General features: G+C 39.0%; 1 protein-coding gene across 1 annotated transcript; it reads right to left on the bottom strand.

Annotated features, from left to right (window-relative positions):
• LOC121875360 (piggyBac transposable element-derived protein 4-like) lies at positions 1-27,257 on the bottom strand. Its single transcript, XM_042379900.1, has 4 exons — positions 20,895-27,257; positions 11,082-11,227; positions 9,805-9,899; positions 1-3,004 (listed from the first exon to the last, which is right to left on the bottom strand). Exons 1-4 carry the CDS (start codon positions 22,913-22,915, stop codon positions 2,621-2,623), a joined length of 2,646 nt encoding a protein of 881 aa, XP_042235834.1. The 5' UTR covers positions 22,916-27,257; the 3' UTR covers positions 1-2,620.
• Positions 27,258-27,712: the final 455 nt, after the last annotated feature.

A 27,712-nucleotide genomic window follows, 5' to 3' on the forward strand; every position in this document is an offset into this window, starting at 1 on the left:
ATTTTAATAAAAAATTTATTGTAGAGATGAATGACTAAACCAAATTATGAGATGTTGCATTCTGTAGTCATTAAAAATAAGTAAAACTGAAAATTACAATTTAAGATAAAAATAAAAATAAACAATTATCCTCAATTTATTCCTGAGATACACAGTGAATCAGACTCTTGCTTGAAGGCTTCATAAATATACTTTTCACCTCATTCATCACTAAGTTTCCATCACATAATCTTCTGCAGAAGTTGTCCCACTGTGTACAGTCTCTTGTGGTTCATCTGACTCACACTAAAAGTTATTGGATATATGGTCTCTCCATTTTCTGTCTTCCACAGTGCAACTATAAATATTCATCAACCCATAATCCATTTTACACACACAGTACAATGTCAATTTACTGGACTAATTATTGCATATACTATACTGTGGGAATTCTGTATAGTGAAGCTTTTACCATTTTTTATCTCCAGGTACAGTACTGCACAATATAACCTCTAACTATAATGTATGGGGCACACATTGTCCCACAATGTGAAAAAATCACTCATTGGTTTTTACTTTCATCCAAAATACACCCTACTGTAGTTAATTATACAGTAGTATTAACATAATAATAATCATTTTAATGTTAATCAGAGGAGAGTCATGAGTGAATGCATTTGTACACCTGAGTAGTATTGTATTCTTAATGGTAATTTATGGAATACACAAAATAACCCATTAAAAATGTACAGGAAACCCCTGCACATACAGTACTTTACTTTAGTCAGCGAGTCATTGTGAACCACAATGTGTGAGGTTGAGAGCAATAAGAGAGGTGTTGGTAGCCTTCCTCCCTCATTCTCATCATATGTCCTACACTATTCATTAGTCTGACAACTAGCTGTAATAATTGTTTGATTATTAGTTTCACTGAATAAAATACTTTACCAAACATAAAAAAGCCTATTTGTGTACAACATTAATACCACTTGGTAACTCTACTACTGTACAGTACTTTCACACACAACATAATATATCTTTAGAATTAACCAAAATAAAGACAAAAGACAGTAGGGATTTAATGTGGTTTCCTCAATGATATTTTATTCCACCCGATGAAAAAATAAGAAATTAAGGAAATGGTAAAATTTTCACCACAGTAACTGGTATAAGCCATGGATGGGAGGCCACTGCTGACCTGCTCCTTCCCAACTACTAACCTTGCACACTTATGCCTTTTATGGCTGAAAATAATAATATTTTAATTGAATAATTTTTTTTGAATAGTAATAAAGACAGACTACAGCTCCATAATCTGATTGCCATCAAAGTTTAATATGTTAATACTTCACAGTTTAACATGATGGTACTATTTCCTCCAGTAAGCTGTATATATAACTAACCATACTAATACATTTCCAACATTGTATTAACTGTTCATTAATACAGGATATAAATTAATATTTTTCATCAATTTAGACTTAAAAATAAATTGAATTAAGATATGTAATTATAAATCTACATATTATTTGGCTGCCTGACAACAGGCATTTGTGTTTGTCAGTTGTGTATCTGTGTACAGCCTCACCCCTACACTCTAATAACCCTGCACAAGCTTACTAATATCCCCTCCAGCTTATTCGTATTAAAAAATATTGGGACGTATAAATTACCTGTACTATTTTTTTGGTAAACAAAGAAACCGGATATACTGCATAAAGACATTTAGCCCTTAACCAGCAACTAAGTATTCTCTACTGCCCCACATGTGTGTGTGTGTGTGTGTGAAACACAAGGAAAATAAAACTTCCCCTGATGATGGTAACTGTTCCTACAACTAACTTCCCCTGATGATGGTAACTGTCCCTACAACTAACTTCCCCTGATGATGGTAACTGTCCCTACAACTAACTTCCCCTGATGATGGTAACTGTCCCTACAACTAACTTCCCCTGATGATGGTAACTGTCCCTACAACTAACTTCCCCTGATGATGGTAACTGTCCCTACAACTAACTTCCCCTGATGATGGTAACTGTCCCTACAACTAACTTCCCCTGATGATGGTAACTGTCCCTACAACTAACTTCCCCTGATGATGGTAACTGTCCCTACAACTAACTTCCCCTGATGATGGTAACTGTCCCTACAACTAACTTCCCCTGATGATGGTAACTGTCCCTACAACTAACTTCCCCTGATGATGGTAACTGTCCCTACAACTAACTTCCCCTGATGATGGTAACTGTCCCTACAACAAACTTTCACTAATGATGGCCACTGTTTAAGGGTTAAATGATCCATACAATATCTAGCAGCCAAACTGTTCTGTTTGTCCAACACACAAGTCATACAGCCTCATAACAGAGATTATATATTCACTCAGTTTTGACCATTTTTGTATTACTTTTGTCAAAATGTAATTAAAGGAGAATCTCCCGTCTGTTCTTGCAATGTTTCTGATGTGCAGGTGTCCAATAACTTAACATACAGTACTTCTGTATTGTATTTCATACATACAGTATATTTAATCATAATGACTCACCCTGTATTAAAGTATATTAAGACCACAGTTTTCAGCATCAGTTGTTACACGTCATCTAAAGTTTTTCTGTTGTAATTTTGTCTCCCAGCACATCTGTTAAACATCATGTATTCCTACAGTCACATACAAGTCACCATCTGTTGTATCTTCCTTCTCAGACTCATCACTGTCCTCTATTCCAACTTTTACAAATACATCATTTTCCAGGTCTTCTTCCTTCACTTTCAAACCTTGGTCTGGTTTTTCTTCTTCTTTCACTTTCAAACCTTGGTCTGATTTTTCACACGACAAACCCTCATGACAGTAAATTTCTTCTTCTTTCACAATTTCATCAATTTCCTTGATTTTTCCTTGAAGTTCTTCATTAAATCCATCACTGTCTGAATTTTCTTCCTTTACAGGTATACCAAACACTTGCCATCCTTTACTAGAGACGTCAACATGAATGTTGTGTTTGTGAGTACAGGTATTAGGCTGGACCTGAAACACAAAAATATTTGTAGTGAACTTAACAGATAAGAACTGCTAGGTACTGCCTCCTCTTAACATATATCCTACAATTAGCATCTCAATTTGTCCCTTGAGCACTGATGTTATGACTCAGGTAAAGGTAAAACATACTTTATTGCAACAATTCACCCCAAAAAGTAAATGCTCTCTCTACAATTTGTAATGTTAATTGTAATGAAGTTAATTCAATAAAATATTGTACCATTAAATTTTGATTCAAGAACTGACATCCTTGTTTACAGACAAATACAATGTATTGTATATATGACTCCTGCTCCCACCTACAGTAGTCTGAAATCTCAACCATTAATGCATTACAGGTATCCCGCGTTTAATGGACAATAACTTAGCGATATTTGTGTTTACAATATAATACTTTTAACACCCTCTCTTGTTTAACGCTGTTTAGCGATGTTCGACTCACTGGGGATAGTTTGGGAGGGAAGACGGAAAAACTCCCAAGTGTGCATCAATACAATACAGTACTGTACTGTAATATAATGCAGCTTAGAAATAAAGAAAATATAATGTAAAACTATACAATAAGAAAAATGAAGAGCCTGTGTGGGAAGTGAACGTGTGTATCGAGACAGAGAGCTAGCTGTAAGTGAGGCCAGCCGCACTCTCCCCCCCCCTTATGTGACGTCACGGCCTACACAGCCAGCAGTCACACACGTCTCTCGAGTCAGCCGAGTGACTGCCAGGTTGAACTGTGTCGCATGTATACTGTACCAATTAATGTGAGGAATAAATAATAATAATAAAATACTGCCTTACCATTTGGCAATCATTTCACTCCACACTGGACACAAGACCGTACACAGGTGACAGATCTCCCACCTCCCCCACTGTGTGTGTTATTCCTGCACTAGAAGAAATTTTTATTCCCTTCATGTTTTAACCTCTTATTTTTGTACACTGTATGAACGATTGTGTGAGCACGTAACAGTAAAAAAAAAAAAAAAAAAATCTAAATATAATTACAAGTTGAACAATAACACAGCTCAGAGCTCAGCCTCACCTGCTGTGAGTGCTACTGGGTGGTGAGTTGGTGGATCCCTATTGTTAAACGAGGAATACCTGTACAGTATTAGGAGTCATTATACAAACACTCCTTTCATCTTGGATGATACAATGTAACTGATCTATTAACAGTTTATCTCATGTATTACAAAATACAGGAATTTAGAATACTCTCAAATTCAGAAATGCTTGAACTCCCATTATTTCAAATGGTGGCAGAAACAGTGAACAATATTATGGTAATTAGAAGAGTGAAGTGTGTGTGTGTGTGTGTGTGTTTTTTTTACGGGAATTAGCCCACCTGGGCATAGGTCAAACGACCCACAACGGGGCCTGGGAGGTGAAAAAAAAAAGAAAAAAAAAAGAAAAATTAAAAATAGAGAACAAAAAGGTTATATTGTGTTAATCTATACAACGAAGATGCCGGAAAACCATCTTTTTAAAGTGAGACAGATTGTATAAGTTTGGAAACACAGAAGAAGGCAGAGCATTCCACAATTTGGCTGTGTGAGGAAAGAAGGGTGTACTATCATGGGTTATTCTCGTGTGACCGACAACCACAGAGAAACGGTGGGCACTGCGGGCAAGACATGTGTTACGAGCCCACGGTCTTGCTGGCGGTACACTGGATGCCAAATCCACCGAACATTGCCCGTTAAAGTACTTGTAAAAGAGAGAGAGAGAGAGTGAAGCAACATTGAGGTGAAGAGAAAGGGAAGAGAGATTGTCAACTAAAGGAGGAGAGTTAATAAGACGAAATGCCTTTAATTCCACCCTATCTAATAGTTGGACAGAAGAAGAGCCACCCCAGATATGAGAGCAGTACTCCAAGTTAGGACAAATGAATCCCTTATATACTTGGAGCAACTGCTCAGGAGTGAAGTAGCTAAGGCATCTGTACAGCAATCCCAACTTTCGGGAGGCAGCTTTAGCTATACTTTGGATGTGTGATTTCCAGGACATATTTCAGGAAATGGTGAGGCCTAACATATTTATTTCAGAATTTGGCAGAATGATAGCATCCTGAAATGTAATTGGTGGGAGATCGTCTAATTTACAAAGTGTAATTGGTAAATATTGAGTTTTATTACTATTGAACTTAACCAAGTTTGTATCTCCCCATTCAGAGGTGCTGCACAGATGTGCATTGATAGAAGTAATGATATCAGTTCTAGAAACAGATCTAGTTTGAGAGTTAAGAGGAAGGGGAAAATGTGAAGAAGAGTGAAGAGTAGAATCATCAGCGTAAGAATGGATAGAATTAGTTGTAGTGTGAAGTAAATCATTGATAAAAAGAAGGAAGAGAGTAAGTGAAAGAACAGAACCCTGTGGGACTCCACTACAGAGTACTGGTAGAGAAAGAGCGAGAGATCGATCCCTCGACAACAACTGCCATGGATCGGTTCTCAAGGAAGCTTAGAGATGAGAAAAAAAGTGGGGGAGACAAACCAAAAAAGGGAAGTTTAAAGAGCAAAGACTTGTGCCATACCCTGTCAAATGTCTTGGAGATGTCGAGGGCCACGACAAAAGTTTCCCATAATCCCTAAGAGAGGATGACCAAAGATGGGTGCAATAGGAGAGCAGATCACCAGTAGATCTCGCCTGGCGAAAACCATACTGGTGATCCGACAAAAGTGAAAGGCGTTCAAGGTGACGGAGAAATAGAAGTTTAAGATAGTTTCGAAAATCTTAGAGAGGGATGAAGTTAGGGCAATGGGGCGATAGTTAGAGGGATTAGAATGGTCACCCTTCTTTGGGATGGGCTGAACCAAGGCATGCTACCAAGAAGAAGGAAAAGTTTGGGTTTTGAGGCAGAGGCGAAAGAGGTGAGCAAGCACAGGGGCCAGGGCTTCAGCACACTCCCTCAGAACATGAGGGGGTATTCCGTCAGGTCCATGCGCCTTACTCACATCCAACCTGGATAACACACCGGCAACCCTGCGAGTGGAGATTATAGGAAAGTGCATTGGTTCAGTAGGAGGTGCAGGGGTAGGAGGGATAGAGAGGGAATCATCTAAGATGGAATTAGAGAATAAGGTGCCAAAGAGGTTGGCTTTGTCAGGGGGAGAGTTGGCTATAGAGTTATCGGATTGGAAGAGAGGAGGAAAAGAAGGAGTGCAGAAGTTGTTACAGATGTTTTTAGTTAAGGACCAAAAGGATTTACTAGGGGAAGAATTAGTCAGGACAGCGGTCTTTCTTTTAATAAAATTCTGCTTGGCCCTACGAAGAATAGCCTTACAACGATTCCTAGAAGTAATGAAAGAGGTGTGGGTAATGGGAGAAGGAGATAGTTTCATAGCTCGATATGCCCTATCTCTCACCCTGCAAGCAAGAGAGCAGGAGCGATCAAACCATGATTGTAATGTGAAAGTTTTGGTAGAAGATGGGATAAATGCACTCATACCGCCTTGTATAACCCCAGCAATGCTGTCAGTACATATCGAGGCATCCCGAGTGGAAAAGCAACATTCACCCCAAGGAAAGTCGGTGAAGAATTATCGTAAGGATTGCCAGCTTGCCCTCCGATAGTGCCATAGTTGACGTTTAGACGGAGATGGGGGAGGTGGTCGTGCCCAGCTTGATTTAATAGAAATAAAGTTGTGATCAGAAGACCCTAAGGGGGCAAAAATTGAGTATGAACAGTGAGAGGGGTTAGAGGTAAAACAAAGATCAAGAATGTTAGCAAGTTGATCGTGTCGATCAGGAACGCATGTAGGGTGTTTGATTATCTGTTCCAAATCATTAAGTAGGGACAAAGAGAGTGCCTCAGCTCCACCTGGGTCATCCCTTGCAAAGCCAAGCCACTCTCTGTGATGTACAGTATAGTCTCGGTTTATGCGGATTTTTAAATGCGGTTGGTCATTTACGCGGCACCTGTCCAGTCGCGCCAATTATTAGTTACGCGGTACATACCTGAATTTACGCGGGAAGCGGCACGGACAAGCTGTGTGGTAGGTCGCTCTTACGTCACCGCTGACGTCAGATGACGTTTCGGACTGTGACTGGGCCACGTATCCTTACCACCCACGCACCCCCTGTGATTGGTCTATTTAACTTTGCTTGTCCTGCCACAGGGACGATGAGACGATGACCTTGACTGCGTCAGTCCCATTGTCTCCCGTCTCCGCGTATACTCCCTCGTGCCCAGGAACCTGTTTTGTTTTTTGTGATAGTGAGGATATGGACTTTGAGGAGTTTGACAAGGAGGTCCTGCTAGCCTCTGTGGTGGATAATGATACAGGTGAGGGCCAATAATCTGCCCTCTGCCTCGGAACCAACCCCCCATCCCCGTGTGCCCAGCCATCTCTTCTACTAACGTAAGTGTTAAAAAACCAAATATTATTGATATTTCTCTTATATGTTAATTGTGTGTGCATACCATCATAAAATTAAGATGTTATTTTTACTAAAACGTACGTATTGTGTCGGAAAAAGGGTAGTCTGGGGGTCGGCCCAGTCTCTATTTCAATTAATCCCATATGTTGTTATTTCGTTTACGCGTTTCGTGTTATACGCGGACCTCCATGGGTTAATTGACCGCGTAAAACGAGACTATACTGTACATTGAAATCCCCTAGGTAAAGGATCTCGGTGTTGGGGGTGTGTGGGTAGCAATGTCTCATGGCAAAAAGTGAGATAGTCAAAGAGTTCGAAATAGTTGGTAGAGTTAGGAGAACAGTATAGGAAACAAAGAAAAATAGTCACAGTAGGTAGGGATATTTTGAGCCAGATGACATCATAAAGGGGAAGATTCAAGGTCCGGAGTAGAGCTATAGGTGTGCGTGTGTTTTGATGGCGCCTTTACCTTAGAGAAAGAGAAATTATAAAGGTTGTAGTTGGAGACTTGAAAGGTTTGGGTGAAGCTGCTTTGGTCAGTTGGAGTTCAGAAAGTAGTGAAGTCGGGGAAGAGTTAATACAGTATTACCCCGCCTAACGCGGTTTCACTTAACGCGTTTTATCATATACGCGGTGCCTCGCCAGAGCTGAACTTTCACTTAACACGGATTTTTTCCACATATACGCGGTGAGTGTCCGGCTCGAGACGCTATTTTTAGATTTGCCCCACCCTGCCTGACTGCCTGTTTTAGCTCATAAAATTCATACAAATTACCCGGCCAGAATATAATTTACATTGCTGGAATTCTTATAATTTGGTGATCATTTTGAATATAAACATCATATTTTTGCATTAGACATACAAATTTTAGATAAAAAATTTTCTCAAATTAACTATGTTATCTTTTGTGCAAAATATATGACATTTATATTCAAAATATTCCTGGTCTTACAAGGAATCCAGCAATGTCAATTATATTATCCTAACTTTAGTTTGAGGTATTATTTATTAAAATTTAGTGGTTATCCCACACATCTCCTTGGGACGGTTGGTGGGGGGTGGGGGGGAGGGAGGGACCGACCGACCATCTGTTACCCTGTGAAGAATTATTATTTTTTTTATTAACTGAAGATATTTGTTTTAGCTCATAAAATTCATACAAATTATCCGGTCTGAATATAATTTACATTGCTGGAATTCTTATAATTTGATGATCATTTTGAATATAAACATCATATTTTTGCATTAGACATACAAATTTTAGATAAAAATTTTTCTCAAATTAACTATGTTATCTTTTGTGCAAAATATATGACATTTATATTCAAAATATTCCTGGTCTTACAAGGAATCCAGCAATGTCAATTGTATTATCCTAACTTTAGTTTGAGGTATTATTTATTAAAATTTAGTGGTTTTCCCCCAAAAATTTCTCTGAGAGGGAAGAGCCAGCAGTGTAGTGTGAGAGAGGGAGGGAGTTGAGTCCATTATTTGAATGGACATTAACTTGGCGACTGTATTTCTCTTAAGTATTAATTGTGTGCATGTACCATCATAAAATTAAGATGTTATTTTTACTACAACATAGGTATGTGCCTTCAAAAAGTGGAGTTTGGGGGTCAGGCCGGTTTCTATTGGAATTAATCCCATATGTTCTGTTGTTCACTTAACGCGGATTTCACTTAACGCGGGACCCTCTGGGTTCAATTGACCGCGTTAAGTGGGGTACAACTGTAGATGGTGCTCCACAGAAGGAAAATTGGATCTCAGTCCGCGAATGTTGGAAAAATGAAGTGTGAAAAAAGCCGATCCTCCAGCAACCGCGGTGGCGTCAGTTGAGGCCCCAGTAGCTTGATGATGATCAGGTCGGCCCTGGGGTCCACAACCTTCCCGACCAGTGGGACCCATCCGAGAAGGCCCCGCTTCAGTATTAATATCAACTGACATAGGAGAATACAATAGAATGAATACAACAGATCAAGAATGAGTACGATTATATTTGTGGTGTTGTCAATAGTAAGAGAGACAGTTGAGACCCTGCAATTGTGTGTAAATGAGGTGGAAAGATAGATCATCAACCTGGGACTTGGTCACATATGGCAGCAGGGTCTATCATTAGACAATACATTATGCTTCCAATATCCAGTACCTCCCTGTGTTCATAATGCTGAATTATCCCAGATAACATTAACACTTAGGTCTGCATTCTTCCTACAGTATTACAATACTGTTCTTATATTGAACCTTTATATAGAAAATTATTAAAACATTCACCCTTTCATTTACCTGGTGTAAAAAGTCACACTTTGAGCCAAATAAAAAACAATTGCCCAAGATAAATAAACAATATGTGTCGTGTCAATATATAACTGTACAAGGTAAAGTGACTACTGTACTGTACAACACTTACCAGCACTTCCTTGTCAAGTGTTTCCTCTCTCTGGCTTTCTGATGTTTTCTCTTTTGATCCTTTTCTCTTTGTTCTTGGTCCACTTTGTTGTTCATCTGGAAAAATAGTATATCAATTGATGATAACCATAGGCATTACTTAATGGGCTCAACCTTGCTTCATATATACTGTATATATATATATATATATATATATATATATATATATATATATATATATATATATATATATATATATATATATATATATATATATATATATATATATATATATATTATATATATATATTTTTATATATATATTATATATATATATATATATATATATATATATATATATATATATATATATATATATATATATATATATATATATATATATATATATATATATATATATATATATATATATATATATAATGTATGTGATGGCTTACTGCTGATACTATTAAAGAGGCAGTGGATACAGTTGGGAAATGGAAGGACAAAATAGAGGCAGGGGCCTGAGAGTGAACGTGGCAAAACAAAGAGTGTGGGTGAGAGACCCTTGGTGGAGAGTGGAAAATGGCCATGAGCTGCCGGCAACAAAGGTGTTGGCAGTGACTCAATAATGTGCAACAAGTGTGGAAGGTGGGTACACAAGAGGTGTTGTGGCAGACTATGGGATGTTGCTGACTTTAATTGTTCTCTATGTGCAGGTAACCATGTGCCCACAGCAAGGCTGGGGAACTAAACATTGTGTATATGTTGATGTGTTCTGTTACCTGGGTGACATGATCAGTGCTGGTGGGAGTGCTGAAGCCTGCTCAGTTGCAAGTGGCTGCTGCAGGAAGTTTAGGGAGCTGCTGCCTTTATTGATGACAAAAGGACCTTCCCTCTGAGTGAAAGGATGATGTATGTGGTTGGTGTGAGAAGTGTGATGTTGTATGGCAGTTAAAGATGATGACATAAGTACTGCAGACTTGAGCCAGCCAAAATGAGAATGCTGAGGTGTATGGAACTGAGAAGCTGTCTATCAACTTGGTTTTATTCAATGTGCAAGTGTTATATGCTTTATATTAAACCCTAAATATGTGTGACTAATTTGGTGCCAACATTCATGGTGTATTACAGTAGCTAGGTCCAGGAGACACCAAGCACTTCAGCTTTACCTTCTAAAACTTTATTTTTTAATGACCTTAACTTGTACAAACTTAACTTTTGGTTAAATTAAAATACTGTATTGTCTTTTATATACAGTACAGTACTATATGACCACAGTACTGTAGTTGTATTTACCTTGATCCTCAGTTTGTATTTGAGTCACATCTTGTGCCAATATCTTTCTCTTTCTTGTTTTATTTGCTGGTCTGCCCTTATTGTTCCCAGGAGGTACACCATCTTCTGAGGTTGATGGAGTTGTTGGTCCAGCATCTGGCTGTTGTCTGTAAATACAGTAATAACATTCTCTTATAATCACACATAACTCTTCCATTTTTCATAAACATTTAACAATAGTTTTTTGCTGTGGTAGCAACTCCACACATGAATATTATGACTCACTTACTGATGGCATACAGTTGTACAGGTACTTAGACTCTTAATTACATTTATTTTTATTAATAAAATATAATTACTGTATGGTTTTCACATAGTTTCTGAAATTAGTACTGGGTACCGGTAATACAGTAGTCAAATTAAACCAGAGATTTGAGGTAAATTCTGCCAAATGGTGCTTTTTGTATGTTTCTCAGTGGTAACTAAGGTGGAGAATATAGATGATATAAGGAAATCGAGAATTATAAAACAGAGGAGACATGAGGTGCTCGATGGAAAAACCTGAATGCATTTTTCTCCTGTAACCATAGTTTTCTTAAATAATATACAGTACCAGTACAATATTTGTAAATGTAAGGAATAAATAAAAATAATATTTACAATAATTCTTTAGTAAAAACTGTAATTAAAAATAATGTGTAAGTAAGCAATAACATATTTTTAATTCTGGAGCTGGACAAGATAGAATTTAGCCTGCTGGAGACAGCAATTGGGGGGATTAATTAGCCTGCTGGAGACAGCAACTTTACATACAGAACAGTATAGGATGCAATCTGATTTATTTTTAGCAATTTATCAGACAAAAAAAGTGAGTCTCATATGTTATAAAATACAGTATATTGTTTTTATCATTACTACATAACCTACCACACGATTCTAATAATTTTGGTGTCCAATTATTAAATTTTATGTATTTTTTATGAAAAAAACTTAGGTCACTAAAGACTAAACAGCCATAAGGTCGAGTTTATTCTAGAGGATCACTGTGGAACACACAGCAAATGATCAATAATCATTCATACATATGGTGATGTAATACTCACCTGCCCAGGACAGGTGTACAGGCATGCATGATGATGGGGGAACTAGCTGCTGTGTCTTTCTGCCCCTGGCAGGTTCCATTAATGTGGTCTATGACATTCTCACATATGGCACCACTCACGTTTTTAATACCCTCCCCAGTGCCTCGCTTGTCCTACTCGAGTGTCCCTGTCAAGGTTACCGGTACTTTGTCTAGAACAGTCCGCACCCTTCGTTGTGATATCAGATGAATACTGTACCGAGAAAACCCTTTGCACATACCCTGTACAGTGACCCCTCGTTTAACGAACGCCTCGGTTAACGAAATTTCGGTTAACGAACTGCCTTCCATAAGGATCTTCAATTCGGTTAACGAAAAAAAATTCGGTTAACGAATTTCTTACGAACCGACCTCAACATGTTTTCGCTTGCACTGACCGGGCAACCAGCTTTAGTATCAGTCCGCCAATACATTAATCGGTTCTAGGGCTTAAATTCCTTACTATTTTAGTAAATATCAAGAAGTTTATACTATTCAATAATTTTAAAAGTTTAATATTCAATTTTTTAGTCATTTTAACAATTATTGAACATAATTGAAGGTAAAGAAACTAGTTTCTGTCACGCCATCCAGCCTGTTAACACACCATACAGGCGTCGGTCTTTGTGTCTTTTCAGTGGAGGCAACATATTGCTTGAGACTCTCTTCAACTAAATGCTTTTTTTCTGTGTCTCCAAGCAAATTATTGGTCATTTTGAAATTTATTTTACATATTGACAATATATAATGCAGTGCAGTGTTGATTTAAAGAAAATAATCTTGAATTACACCAAGAGAACTAAAATTTTATGGGTGAAATGGCACCATGGGGTGACTTCTCTTCCACCCCAATGCCTTCTCTTCTCCCTTCTCCTCCTCTACCTCCCACTTCAAATGCACATCATCATCATCATCCAAGAGCCTTCTACATACACACCTCAAAGTAAGTGAACTTTTCTACCATTTTTGTTGAATTTAGGAAATTTTCGGTGAGCTGGAACCAATTACCCAAAAACCCATTGAAACAATGGTTTCGGTTAACGAACTTTTCGGTTAACGAACGACCTTCTGGAACGGATTGAGTTCGTTAACCGAGGGGTCACTGTACTGTACTTATCTTTAGCATTGGATACAGAGTATGTTACGGTATTGTTCTTAATATACGACATGGCCTATCCTTCACTCGAGACCTTGTCACGTCCTCTGACTTTACATGATCATTAATATAGGCATTTTGTTTACCATAATCAGCTATTTTCCACAACTGTTAAAATATTTATTTTACTTTTTTCTGGCCAAACATGCGAGGCAGCCACACTTACAGGGAGGCCCAACCTTCTGTTCCTCCACATTTTCCCCAGTCGTTGCACTCAAATAGGATTCCCCAAGATTTTATATTTTATCTTTTTGCTGATTCCTTTTTCCACTGTGAGAGGTCACATAAATGGTTCCTCGCATGCCCACTATCTTCCTCCACACTTTCATTGCCACTTGAACCCATTATACACACTTGCGAGCACAAATTAGGCAGAAAATAATGGAGAATCACCAAAGTTGTGTCTAGTAAGAGTGGGGTCTAACACCCTGAGAAATATAAAAGTAAATGAAACAAAGAATACCATTAGAGTGGATGAGTAACTGTAAACTAATATTGCTAAACTGTGGAAAAAACTGAGCATTTGCAGGGGTGCAGTCGGGCCAGTGGGTGAGCAAGCCATTCCTCCCTTACTTGACGACGAGCGTGGAACTGGTAACGAAGCAGATTGAATCGGGTCAAGACTGGACACACGAGATGGGAAGGAGGAGGATTTTTACTGTATTAATATGAGCCGTGATGCTACTGACGAATGATTAGGACTGATGTTGATATCATGCTTACTTAATGCACTAAACTATATAATACAGCACTTTTATAATGCTAATTACTTGCAGCTTATGGTTTTTAGGGTCACTTTTTGGTGTTATATTATTCTGGATGTACTTATGTAGTTAGACATTAATTTCAATTCTGAGAAAGCATTTTTTGCTATAAGGGGTTTTGGCCTTACTGTTTCTCATTTAATCTTACCTCAACGATTTTATTTCAAATCTCCAGACACATACTCCTGAACATGTTGATTAAGGACCTGTCGTCTGCAATTGGATATCTGTATAATTACTTGATCAAATGACATACCAATAATTTTAATTACTGTACGATATAATATGTGTGTGTGTGTGTGTGTGTGTGTGTGTATTTTTCCATTTACCTGTACAGTATATCTCAGAATATAATGGGGATGTTAGATGTGTAACAACATCATAAAACAGTGGTCACATAACATCAAACTATGGTAAGTGAAGTGTCACATACACATGATAACAACAACACAGTGTTTATGTTGACGACACATACCTGCACAAAAATCAATCCAGCGTTAATATGAAGAGAGAATACGTTTCTTATAATAGACTTTATGCTAGAAATTTACCATAAATATTACGACAATATACAGAGTACGTACTATGTTACTTAACGGAATACAGCACTGAACCGGCAGCGGATATTACACCATTTTCCCGAAGAAGGAGATCTTCACCCAACATATTATATAAAACACTGGCAATGATTCCCCAAATTATGAAGTTATTGTACAAAACTTTAATAGTAAATAGTGTAAGACAATGTTTAATGTGGAAAGAATGTTAGAACAATCAACAACATCGTTCTGGTCATTCTTTCCCTATGTTATTTCATTTATTACAGTTAAATCTATTCTAGTAATTCATACACTAACTGAACTAGGCTCTTGTCTGCATGTAGCTACTGTATATTGTTGCTATATTTACAGCAAATTTGTTTATATATATACAGTATTACCCGCTTAACTCGGTTTCGCTTAGCGCATTTTACCTATACGCGGTGCCTCGCCAGAGCTGAACTTTCACTTAACACGGGTTTTTTTCCACGTATATGCGGTGAGTGTCCGGCTCAAGAGCTATTTTTAGATTCGCCCCACCCTGCCTGTTTTAGCTCATAAAATTCATACAAATTACCCGGCCAGAATATACAGTGACCCCTCCGTTAACGAACTCAATCCGTTCCAGAAGGTCGTTCGTTAACCGAAACCATTGTTTCAATGGGTTTTTGGGTAATTGGTTCCAGCTCACCGAAAATTTCCTAAATTCAACAAAAATAGTAGAAAAGTTCACTTACTTTGAGGTGTGTATGTAGAAGGCTCCTGGATGATGATGATGATGATGATGATGATGGGATTTAGAATGGGGGTGGAGGAGAAGGAAAAAAGAAGGCATTGGGGTGGAAGAGAAGTCACCCCATGGCGCCATTTCACCCATAAAATTTTAGCTCTTGGTGTAATTCAAGATTATTTTCTTTAAATCAACACTGCACTGCATTATATATTGTCAATATGTAAAATATATTTCAAAATGACCAATAATTTGCTTGGAAACACAGAAAAAAGCGTTTAGTTGAAGAGAGTCTCAAGCAAGATGTTACCTCCAGTGAAAACAGAGAGAGACTAACTCCTGTTTGCTGTGTTAAGAGGCTGGATGCCGCGCATTAAACTAGTCACTTTACCTTCAATTATGTTCAATAATTGTTAAAATGACTAAAAAATTGAATATTAAACTTTAAAATTATTGAATAGTATAAACTTCTTGATATTTACTAAAATAGTAAGGAATTTAAGCCCTAGAACCGATTAATGTATTGGCGGACTGATACTAAAGCTGGTTGCCCGGTCAGTGCAAGCGAAAACATGTTGAGGTCGGTTCGTAAGAACTTCGTTAACCGATTTTTTTTTCGTTAACCGAATTGAAGATCCTTATGGAAGGCAGTTCGTTAATCGAAATTACGTTAACCGAGGTGTTCGTTAAATGAGGGGTCACTGTAATTTACATTGCTGGAATTCTTACAATATGATGATCATTTTGAATATAAACATCATAGATTTTGCATTAGACATACAAATTTTAGATATAATGTTTACTCTGAGTAAATATGTTATTTTTTGTGCAAAATATATGACATTTGTATTCAAAATATTCCTGGGCTTACAAGGAATCCAGCAATGTCAATTATGTTATCCTAACTTTAGTTTGAGGTATTATTTATTACTGAAAAGGTAAATATTCTGGTTTTCCCACACATCTGGTAGGGACGGTTGGTGGGGGGTGGGCGGAGGGAGGGACCGACCGACCATCTGTTACCGTGTGAAGAATATTTTTTTTTTTTATTAACTGAAGATATTTGTTTTAGCTCATAAAATTCATACAAATTACCTGGTCAGAATATAATTTACATTGCTGGAATTCTTATAATTTGATGATCATTTTGAATAAAAACAGCATAGATTTTGCATTACACATACAAATTTTAGATGTAATGTTTACTCTGAGTAAATATGTTATCTTTTGTGCAAAATATATGACATTTATATTCAAAATATTCCTGGTCTTACAAGGAATCCAGTAATGTCAATTATATTATTCTAACTTTAATCTGAGGTATTTTTTAATACTAAATGTTAAAATTTGGTTTTTTCACCAAACATCTCTTGAAGGGAGGATTGGTGGGGGGGAGGGTTGGGACTGACCGCACGGTTGGAAGAGGGGGGGAGGGTTGGGACTGACCGCACGGTTGGAAGAGGGGGGGAGGCAAGGTGGGGTACGTTGATTGACAGATAGTGTCTGAAGAATATTTTTTTTTTATTAACTGAAGATATTTGTTTTAGCTCATAAAATTCATACAAATTACCCGGCCAGAATATAATTTACATTGCTGGAATTCTTACAATTTGGTGATCATTTTGAATATAAACATCATAGATTTTGCATTAGACATACAAATTTTAGATATAATGTTTACTGAGTAAATATGTTATCTTTTGTGCAAAATATATGACATTTATATTCAAAATATTCCTGGTCTTACAAGGAATCCAGCAATGTCAATTGTATTATCCTAACTTTAGTTTGAGGTATTATTTATTAAAATTTAGTGGTTTTCCCCCAAAAATTTCTCAGAGAGGGAAGAGCCAGCAGTGTAATGTGAGAAGAGGGGGAGGGAGTCGAGTCCGTTATTTGAATGGACATTAATTTGGCGACTGTATTTCTCTATTTCTCTTAAGTATTAATTGTGTGCATGTACCATCATAAAATTAAGATGTTATTTTTACTAGAACATAGGTATTGTGAAAAAGTGGAGTTTGGGGGTCGGGCCAGTTTCTATTGGAATTAATCCCATATGTTCTGTTGTTCACTTAGCGCGGTTTTCACTTAACACGGTACCCTGTGGGTTTTATTGACCGTGTTAAGCGGGGTACTACTGTGTATATATATATATATATATATATATATATATATATATATATATATATATATATATATATATATATATACACAATCGGCCCTTAACATACGCGGGGGTTACGTAACAGAGATACCCGTGGATGTTAAAAATCCGCTATATGTGCTGCCCCAAAAAAAAACCTGGTCCCCCCATGTCCTTATTTACTGTATATACCTGTGTGTAGTTCAAGTTTTTAAGACCAAATTATTTGGCAAAAAATTGGGGGTCGACCTCTAAACGGGTAATAGTTTCATTAGGTTGAAAAATATTTACCAGTAACTACCAGTAAACAATGGAAACGATGCACCAACGCACCACCAGCTGTGAGTGTCGGTACAGTTGCCAGGGCAGATCTCTTGCCAAATCCATGGTATGGTAGCACAGGACGATGTAAAACAAAGTATTCATTTATTAAAGTTTATTTATAGATACTGTACATAAATTTTTGTTCATTACATTTGAAACATCAATCCTTGTTAATTAAATTTGAAACAAAAGAAAACTACGATACCGTATTTTCATTAAAATATTACATCACAAGTATATTTTACCTTAACTGTGACTGAATGAATATAAGTATTCTCAGAAATAAATATGGAAATATAATATTTTTGCTGGAATGACGTATTACAGTGGAAAGACGAAAACAATGACTTTCGCTTTCTTCCGTTATTCAAAAGATTTTACCGTAATCGCTTTTCGAATGGTTTTCAGTTAAAAAACTGTTGTACTCGTACTGTATTATAATAATATTCTATCCTATCATTAGCCTTATAATCCCACAACTGAAAACCATTCGAAAAGCGATTACAGCAACATCTTTTGAACGAAAGAAAAGAGAAAGTCATTGCTTTCGTCACAATTTTATCCCACTTTCCACTGTAATACGTACATCATTTCAGCAAAAATATTACATTTCCATGTTCTCAGAAATAAATGGTAGTTTTGTTGAAACGTAATGTACAATATTTAATATTAAAATGCAAAAATAGCTATAAAAACAATTAATACACCCGTAATGTACTGGCTGGCATCTCCACTCGTCCCTGCTCCCGCATCCAAGGTCACCACTCCTCCCAACTCGCTCCCTCCACTCCCTCCTCCACCCCCTCTGCCTCCTCCCCGTCACTACTGCCGACAACGAACACAAATGTTTTGTGAATAACTGCACCTCCACTTCCTATGTACAATACTGAACTGTGCTGTGCATTTTTACAAATAATAAACACGGCAAGAAAAGTTATTAAAAAAAAAAAGAGAAAAAAATTTCACTTTACTGTACCGTACCTATCCTCGGCGACAGGACGGGGGTCATCGGGCTCATCGTCACTCAATTCCATAACGGGTGGTGAAGTGGGGGCGACGGTGGATTCAGCTGCTTCCTCACTGCCGCCAGTGATTGATGGTGTTAAATCTCTCCTTCGGTGATCAAAGAACATGGTGATGGGGAGTTGTCGTCTCTTTCTTTCATTTCTTCCATGATGTTTTTGTATGGAGCGAAAACGTCATCCATCCCTCGCATGAATTTCAGGGCACGCACCATGGAGGGGTCCATACTATAAGCCAGGTTTTTCAGTGCCTCAATATTCCAGGTCATCTCCCCCAACTTCTCCAATGTTATTTCTTGGTGCTCTTCTTCTTCCTCATCCTCTTTCCCTTTCGCTTCCTCTTCCTCTTCCTTGCCTGAGTCTACTAACTCCTGTAGATCCTCCTCGGTCAGCTCAGTGTCGTGCTCTTCAATTAGCTCCCTAATCTCGTCCTCTGCCATGTCCTGGAAGCCTTCAGCAGCCACTTTCCTTGACAGTGCCAGAGTCTTTCTGAATATTTTCATTAAAATCCATCAAAATCATTTTCCTTGTCATCGTCTTAAGCACCAAACAGCTCCCCCAGTCTTCTCCTTGAACAGGGCTAGAGGGTACGTGTTTTTCGAATCGTTTTCAATTAAAAAAATGTTACAGCACATGTATATTTTATCTAAACTGTGCCTGAATGAATATATTCTCAGAAATAAATAGTAGTTTTGCTGAAACATGATGTATTTCAATGTAAAATAGGATAAAATACATGACGAAAACAAAAGACTTTACCTAACCTTCCAATGTTCGAGATGTTACTTGTTTTTTTAATAGTTTTCGGTTAAAATACTGTTATATTACAATGATATTATATTCATACTGTGCTTGATATACTACATTCACGGAAATGTAATATTTTTGCTGAAATTCCGTACGTATTAGTGGAAAGTGGGATAAAATCGTGACGAAAACAATGACTTTCACTTTCTTTCGTTCAAAAGATGTTACCGTAATCGCTTTTCGAATGGTTTTCAGTTAAAAAACTGTTGCATCACAAGTGAATTAGGATAGAATATTATTGTAATACAACAGTTTTTTAACCGAAAACCATTCGAAAAGCGATTACGGTAACATCTTTTGAACGAAAGAAAGCGAGTCATTGCTTTTGTCACTTTCCACTGTAATACGTACGTCATTTCAGCAAAATATTACATTTCCATATTCTCAGAAATAAATAGTAATTTTGCTGAAAAGTAATGCATTTCAATGTAAATTTGGATAAACTACATGAAAACAAAAGACTTTACCTGACCTTCCGATGTTCAAGATATGTTACTCGTTTTTTAAGTAGTTTTCGGTTAAAATACTCTTATATTAGTGATATTCTATTCATACTGTGCTTGATATAATACATTCACGGAAATGTAATATTTTTGCAACTACAATGCTGATGTCAACACAAGCGTGGTTACAGCGAGACTGACTGAGTGAGGGAGAGCTATGCGTGTGTGTGAGTTTGCGGGAGCGGGCGGTGTCCCGTGTTCGGTGCCTTGCGCGAGTTGAATGGCGCGCAATTTGAATGTACTTCAATTACTTCAATGTACAGAATATTCCTCCGGCGGGGCAATCCGCGTATTTTTCTGTTGTATCAACTCACCACACCTTACACACATTGACTGTGTATGTTATAATGGGTTGTGATGGGCGGTTGCTCATTACCTAGGTCCACCTTTGTTGTGAGCATTACATGTAGGTAATGCCTATTGAAGTTTGTTAGGTTACAATAATAATATTTGATTGGCAAAAATACCCTTTCTGCAATAAATATTTATTATAAATAATTTTAACTATTATTTACCCTTCTAAATGATTCTTTTGGATCACTAATAAATTACCCAGTGATTGAAAGCATATTCAATGGATTTTTTTAGGTGAAACTTTTTTATTTTTTTGGAAGTGACAAAAATTTCAGAAAACCTTTCTCCTGTGGTTTGAAACTTGATATTTATTGATGGCTAGTATAAAATAAATAAGTATTGCTGACAACTACCAAGAAGTCAACCTACTTTGGCTCGCAGTTAGCACAGACAGGGTAGAAGTGGCGAGGGCACATCGGTTGACGGCAGCCGTGGCACCTGTGCCGTGTCTTGCGGTCAGACCCATTTGGGCACTCGACACACCGCACCAAAGGGTCCTTGCTGTCGGCAACTGGTGTCCCTGGTGGCCTTGCAACACTTCCAGGTGAAGGGAGGTCGCAGACGCTGCAAATGAGGGCCTTGAGTCCCTGTGACAGAAATGGAGAGCTGAGCCTTTTCTCTGCCCATGGTGTGATGAGGGCCCGTGCCAAAGCTTGCATGTACGTCCGCCTCTTCGGTAACTTGCCACCTGTCCTGGACATATTATCTTTGTGTATGATCCACGAGTTAATAACTCCAGCATTCACCATCCCGTAGAACATACACAATGGCCACCGTTTTGTCTTCCGTGCACACGAGTAATGGGCACACATTTGGTCGAATGTGTCTACGCCACCTTTGGTAGCATTATAGAATTCGATCACCTCTGGTTTGCCGGTGTTTCCGATGGTTGGCTGTGTGTGCATGGAAGACAACAGTAGCACCAGTTTCTTCTTCGTCTTGGCCGTTGTTGGGACATAGGACACCAGAGTCAGCTCCTTTGTGAACAGGAACGCAGTTGACTCTAGCCTGCGGTTGTCCCTATCCGTCATCTCCTTGGGAACTTCCTTCTTGTTCGCCTTGATGGTCCCCGCAAAGGTCATGCCGCAGTTCTCAAGGAGATCAACCGCTAGGGGCACAGATGTGAACCAATTATCGGTGGTGACGTTCCTGTTCGTCTTGTGGTATGGCCTGGTGAGCTCCTTGGTGTAGTAATGGCCAAGGTTGATGTTTTCCTGGTATGGTGTCCCCTGCTTCCCAAGGTAAGGGATTGCACTCAGTAGGTATTTGCTCTTGTTATCATTGGCAAGAAAAATCTTGAGGCCATATTTTGCAGGTTTGTTGGGAATGTACATGCGGAACGGGCAGCTGCCTCTGAAGGCCAGCAGCTGCTCGTCCACAGTAATGTTTTCACTTGGCATATACATTCTCCCACAATTGCCAATGAAGATGTCCCACACCTTCCTAAGGGGTGCAAGTTTGTCAGCCTCCTGCCTCACCTCCCGTGTGTCCGGGTCATCGAATCGTAAACAGTTCAGCAAGAATTCAAAGCGACCCTGTGACATGGCCACACGGTACACGGCCGCGCCGGTGGAGGGGCTCCACATCTCCGAGGTTAAGAGATGGCCGTCTCTCTGGCAGCCACTGAAGATGAGAATCCCCAGTAGTGCACGCACCTCTGCTGGTTCTGTTGTGGAGTGTGTTGCTGTTTGCCGGGCAAACTTGGCGGCCTGCACAGCAATCTTCTTGTTGGTCCACTCCACAATCTCTTCAATGATGTGGTCCTCAAACAACAACCTGAAGCACCTCTCAGGAGTGTCAGCACTCTGTACCTCCCTTGTTGGCCCTGGAGTCAAGGGTTGAATTATGTTCCTTGCTGGTGTTCTTGTGGGAGAAGGTACCTGTGGCCGACAGCTCCACCGAAAACCGGCCTTCCCAGACACGGTGCTGGTATGGAAGTCCACAATCGATGGAGCATTGTCAGCCTCATTGCCCCCACGGCGCCTTCTTCCTTTACGAGCAGGAGACGTAGAAGCAGCAGGTGCAGCAGATGTTGAGGGAGCAGAGGTGGCAGCAGGAGGGGCAGGAGACATAGAAGCAGCAGGGGCAGGGGCAAGAGACCTAGAGGCACCATGACGTTTTGCAGGGGTTGACGTACGCCTTGCTTTTTTTCTTGAGGGTGGCAGAAGGGGCACTTCACTATCACTAGACTCATCACTCTCCACATCACTAGGTTCAGGGATGTAACCTTGGTGTATATCACTGTCATATAGTTCCTCAAATTCTAAATTATCCACTTGTCCTTCATCTTCACTATCAAGATCACTTAGATTCTCAGGTAATTCACCAGTAGTGTTCAGAATGTGGTCCAGATCATCCTGGGAGAGAATATCTTTAGACCTCTTTGCCATTGTTCACTAAAGTCACTAAATTACCCTGAAAAAATTATATTTCACTGCTTACAAAGAGAAGAAAACGTAAATAACAAACATAAAAATATACACTAATACATACTGTACCTTGGTAGATTTTCACCCATAAATATTTGTGTATTTTATCACAAACCTCGGGCGAAAATCACCCAAAATGCACTATAAACAAAAAACCAAAGCTGCGAGCAGCGCAGCGCACCCACCCTCTACCACTGCTACACAAAGACTGAAGCTACAGGGCGACCCACGCCTCTCCCGCCACTGACCATGCGGTGATCACGTGGTCGGACAAAGCGTGGGGTGAAAATCTCCCAGGGTTTGCCCCATTACAACTGCTACAAAGAAATGTACAAAACCAAAGAAAATCACAATTTTGCCAAATTTTATGTCTTCCTGCATTTATTCCTTGCCTGGTAATTATTCAGTTTACTCCCCAGCCGCTTGGCAGCACCACTTTGAGTGGTGAACACATTCGCCCACAGGAGTGGGCCATCTTTCTCTAATATTAAAATCCTTGGTGTCACAAAGAAGGTTGGGAAAGTCCTTTAAACAAAAACGAGAGAGGATGTCTTCTGAATTTGCATTTGTAGAGTAATTTGTGATTGTTGTTTGGGTTGCATTTTAAATGGTACACTCTGTAACTGCCTATTTCAAAATTAGTTTTAGCAGATTCAAACATTGCTTCATTCCTCACATTTTCCCGATATATTATGACGACATTTTCTTACCGACTTCACTCGCTCCTACATAAGCCATACTCTGAGTGGTAATACTATACAATACATGTTGACACGTCCTCCAATACTGTAAATTTCTGAATGTAACTTTCAGTTTCCCTTCCTGTGTACACCACATCCTAAAGCACATACTAGACTGGTGGTGGTCTTAGCTTGGGGTGTTGTAATGTCTCATTGATCAAACTTCCCTAGATATGCCCTCAAAGCTTATGCCTAAATTTTAAGTTTGGATGTTACACATTACAAGTACTGAATACCTTGCACTACTCTATGGTGGAGGTTCCTCCTAGACCTAACCAAAGTATCCTAGACCTAACAATCTTTTAACCTAGTACTGTAGACAGTTTTCATGTCTCCCTATGATGTTCACTACCATTTTCCATTACTTTAAGCAGGTGACCAGACTAGTCATACAGCTACTCATGCAACAGCACAAGGTAAGGAGAATATTAATCAATGAAAGTTGTGTTTGAGAATAAAATAAGCGAATGTCTTCAGAAATGTCTCAAAACCTACTTCTTAATTACTTAGTCTTCAGCTATTATTTACATATCATTAAGGCAATGAAAAAAAATAGTTTCCACAATATGGAAAAACCTTTATGTTAATCAGTAGTGTGTGCATACATGTAGGAAATGATGAGGCAATGCTTTTTCCATTTTCATGTTAATACTTGGAAGTCTTATTGATATATAATATAATGGGCAAATATTATCATAATTTAAATTTCACAGATTCATACCTTCGTCCCAAATCCTGTAACGTCCGGTACATTTCAGTGTAGACACGGATGTGTTTCTCCACACCAGCGGCAATTGCACCACTCCTCTTCACCCGAGGGTCATTTGCTTGAAACAACTCCAGTGCCTTCTCTAAGTAGTTGAAGCTCTCTCTCAGTAGCTCAACAGTTAGCTGCCTCTCAGGCTCCTCCACTTGTTGTGCTTCTTCATCACCTACCCTGTGCTGCTGGAGCTGCAGGAGTTCTTTATTAGTAAGGTCCTGGCTCTGTGACTGCTGCAGAGCCTCAACATCCTTCCTATCCACCTCCTCAAACCCAGCCTCCTGAGCCAGGTTGACAATGTCCTGCTGCACCTTTCCCACATCAGCAAATCCAGTTAAATTGTGCACTAACTCGGGCTAAATTTTTCGCCACATGACATTCATAGTTTGCTGTGACACTTCTTCTCATGAATCACTGATGTGCTCAATACCATTCTTGATATTATACTTCTTCCAAAACTCCTTGATGCTGCTCCTGTTGTGTTGTGTCTGGCAGACAACCTCCTTCATTATCCGCCTCAGGTAGTAGGCCTTGATGACGCCTTGATCCATGGGTTGGCCGAGTGAGGTGGTATTAGGTGGCAGGAAGATCACCTCAATGTTTTCTGACCACATAACCAGGTGGGTGGGTGTGAAGGAGCATGTCAAGGATCAGGAGGAATTTGTTTGACAAGTTGTTCTTGTCACAATACTCCTTGCACATGTTGGAGAGAGGTACTGGATGTAGTCCTGCATCAGCACCATCATCACCCATGCCTTCTGGTTGGATCGCCAAACAATGGGAAAGTGATCCCTAATGAAGCCCTCGAGTGCCCTGGGGTTCTCTGAATGATAGACGAGCATGGGCTTCAGGTTGAGATCGCCTTCTGCATTTCCCCCCAAGCAAGAGGGTGAGTAAGTCCTTGGCTGCCTTGAAACCAGGTGATGTCTTCTCCGAGCAATGAACGTACGTGACGGCATATTTTTCCAAAACAACCCAGTCTCGTCAGTGTTGATGACTTGCTTGAGGGAGTAGCCACCTTCCTTAATTTTCTTCTTGAGTTCTGGGAAGGCTTTCGCAGCTTCAGCGTCAGCACGCACACCTTCCCCAGTCAGTTTCAAATTGTGAAGATTGGCATGACGCTTAAAGCGCTCAAACCACCCACTACTGGCCTTAAAGTCACTCACAAAGGTTACCTGGTCAGGTCCCAGGTCTTTCTTAATGTCTTCCCACAAAGACACAGCCTTTTCCCTGATGATGTAGGTGAACAAAGGGGGCACCAAGTGATGTCTGCTCTTTTATCCACAGCTGGAGAAGACACGCCCTGTTCTCCATCACAGAATCACGAGATTATGTAAGTCTGCTTGCTCCCATCCACGTGACATTCTTTACTGCATCATTGATCTCCTGAGCATGCTTGAACATTGAGGCAATGGTAGAAGTAACCAAGCATAGGTCTCTCCCAATCTTAGTTGGACCTTCTCCCCGTTCGTGGCACTTGATTATCTCAAACTTGGTTTCAAGTGTCACAGGCTTGCGGGGTCCTTTGGCAATGATGGGGGCAGCAGAAGAATCACCATTATCCTTGGATGCCATTGTATACAAATTCAGGAAAGGATTGCAACAACACAAATGTATTCAGGAAGAACACTTCACTTGTAGTGAACAAAGAACAAATGGAGCATGGCAGAATGCAGTGTTGTGCCTTAAATGTTTATAGATTCGAGGACAAAACTTCTTGATTTAGGAAAATCTCTGTACATCATGATTGCGCTTTATATTTATGAAACTGTAAAAATATGCACACAAATGGTACAAAAAAATTTAATTACCCCACTCCTCATAAAGGAAAAAATCCTTTTACAGTACAGTGAAAACATCTCAAATAAACTCATGTCAGAAGATAACATTAGCCAGAGATGGTATCACATAACAGGAGACTGAGCAACATAAAAGTATTTTTTTTCACACCTCTAAATTTCAGGTACAAACTAATCTTTGTCATCTCTTCCCCATCATCATCACCATCGGAACTTTTATACAAGCAGTACTTTCATTCACAACTGCAAACTTTGGGGGTGATATATTTAGGTTAAAACAGTTATTGAAGAGAAGCCTTTTGTGTGAAGCATTCCACTTAAATGTTGTGGATAATAAGTAGTTTCTAATCTTGTTTTCTTTCTATTTACTGCAATAAATATGTAGCAAACACAATATACAAAGCATTAGTAAAGCTAGATGAGGAAATAGAGGTACTGTTGGGAACAAATAAACCTAGTACCTGAGAAGTGTTTGGCTGGTGGTACCTGGCAATCCCAATGTAGTAAAGTGTGGGGAGAATTCTATGAATGAATCCCTCAATTTGTAACAGTGATTGTAATTGGTTGAAATAACTTTAACCTGTATCTACCTGTATGTTGAGAAATATAATTTATAATCGGTAAAGTGATATGCATATATCCGTCAATTGATCATTGTTACTAAAGACCCTTATTCTTACATGTAATGAAATTAAAATTATTATTAAGAAGATACTGGATCATAGATTAGCAACTCTACTAATGCCAGGCTTACCACAGGTTTGTGAAGCCAAGGGTGAATATGTCAATCTGGGTCAAAAGGGTCTGATAAATGAATGTTCTTCCTCGCATTGTCTTGATAAAAATTTCATAGCTCTTTCATGCAGGAGATGTCAAATGATACAATCATAACTCTTGGTCACCCTGCTCCACCACTACTGTCCTCACCTTTTATATCACCAAAATTTTGAATAATGTACAGGTACTGTAAAATGCAGCAATAATAATAACACTACAGTACCGGTAAGCCAGCAATTGTTTTTGTAATAAGAATTTGATTATTATTATAATAATAATACAGGTACATAAAGCTGCAGTCACAAAATGCAGTTAACACTCACCATCCTGGTGGCTGAAATGCAATGTTAAAGTCTGTGGTGAACACATCCCGATAGTAGTGAAGATTCACACATGGTTCCCCAGGGTGCTCAGCTTGCATCAATTTGTGATAAGAGGTCAAACAACTCCTCATAGACAATAAGTTTGACTCTAAGTAGTGTCTGTGGGGTGACCTGGCAGGGCTGTAGTGGCTTGAGACAATGGGAAGTTGAAGACTGTTTACACACACGGTCAGCTTTTATACCTTTGAATATGTTGGGAGGTTCGTGCTGAACAGCTTACTGTACCTGGCAGAGGAACACTCGCACCAAAGATTGAAGAGATTCATTGCCTGCACACCTTATGGGTAACGTTATTGTAC

Source organism: Homarus americanus, unplaced genomic scaffold (genome assembly GCF_018991925.1).
Source record: "Homarus americanus isolate GMGI-L3 unplaced genomic scaffold, GMGI_Hamer_2.0 scaffold56241, whole genome shotgun sequence".
Lineage (NCBI taxonomy): Eukaryota > Metazoa > Arthropoda > Malacostraca > Decapoda > Nephropidae > Homarus > Homarus americanus.

Coding starts and splice junctions, on each gene's coding strand:
- LOC121875360 (XM_042379900.1), bottom strand. CDS start 22,915: ATGGCAAAGAGGTCTAAAGATATTCTCTCCCAGGATGATCTGGACCAC. Junction 9,900..11,081: donor AATACAAACTGAGGATCAAG/GTAAATACAACT, acceptor CTATTTTTCCAG/ATGAACAACAAAGTGGACCA. Junction 3,005..9,804: donor CACTTGACAAGGAAGTGCTG/GTAAGTGTTGTA, acceptor TTTGTGTTTCAG/GTCCAGCCTAATACCTGTAC.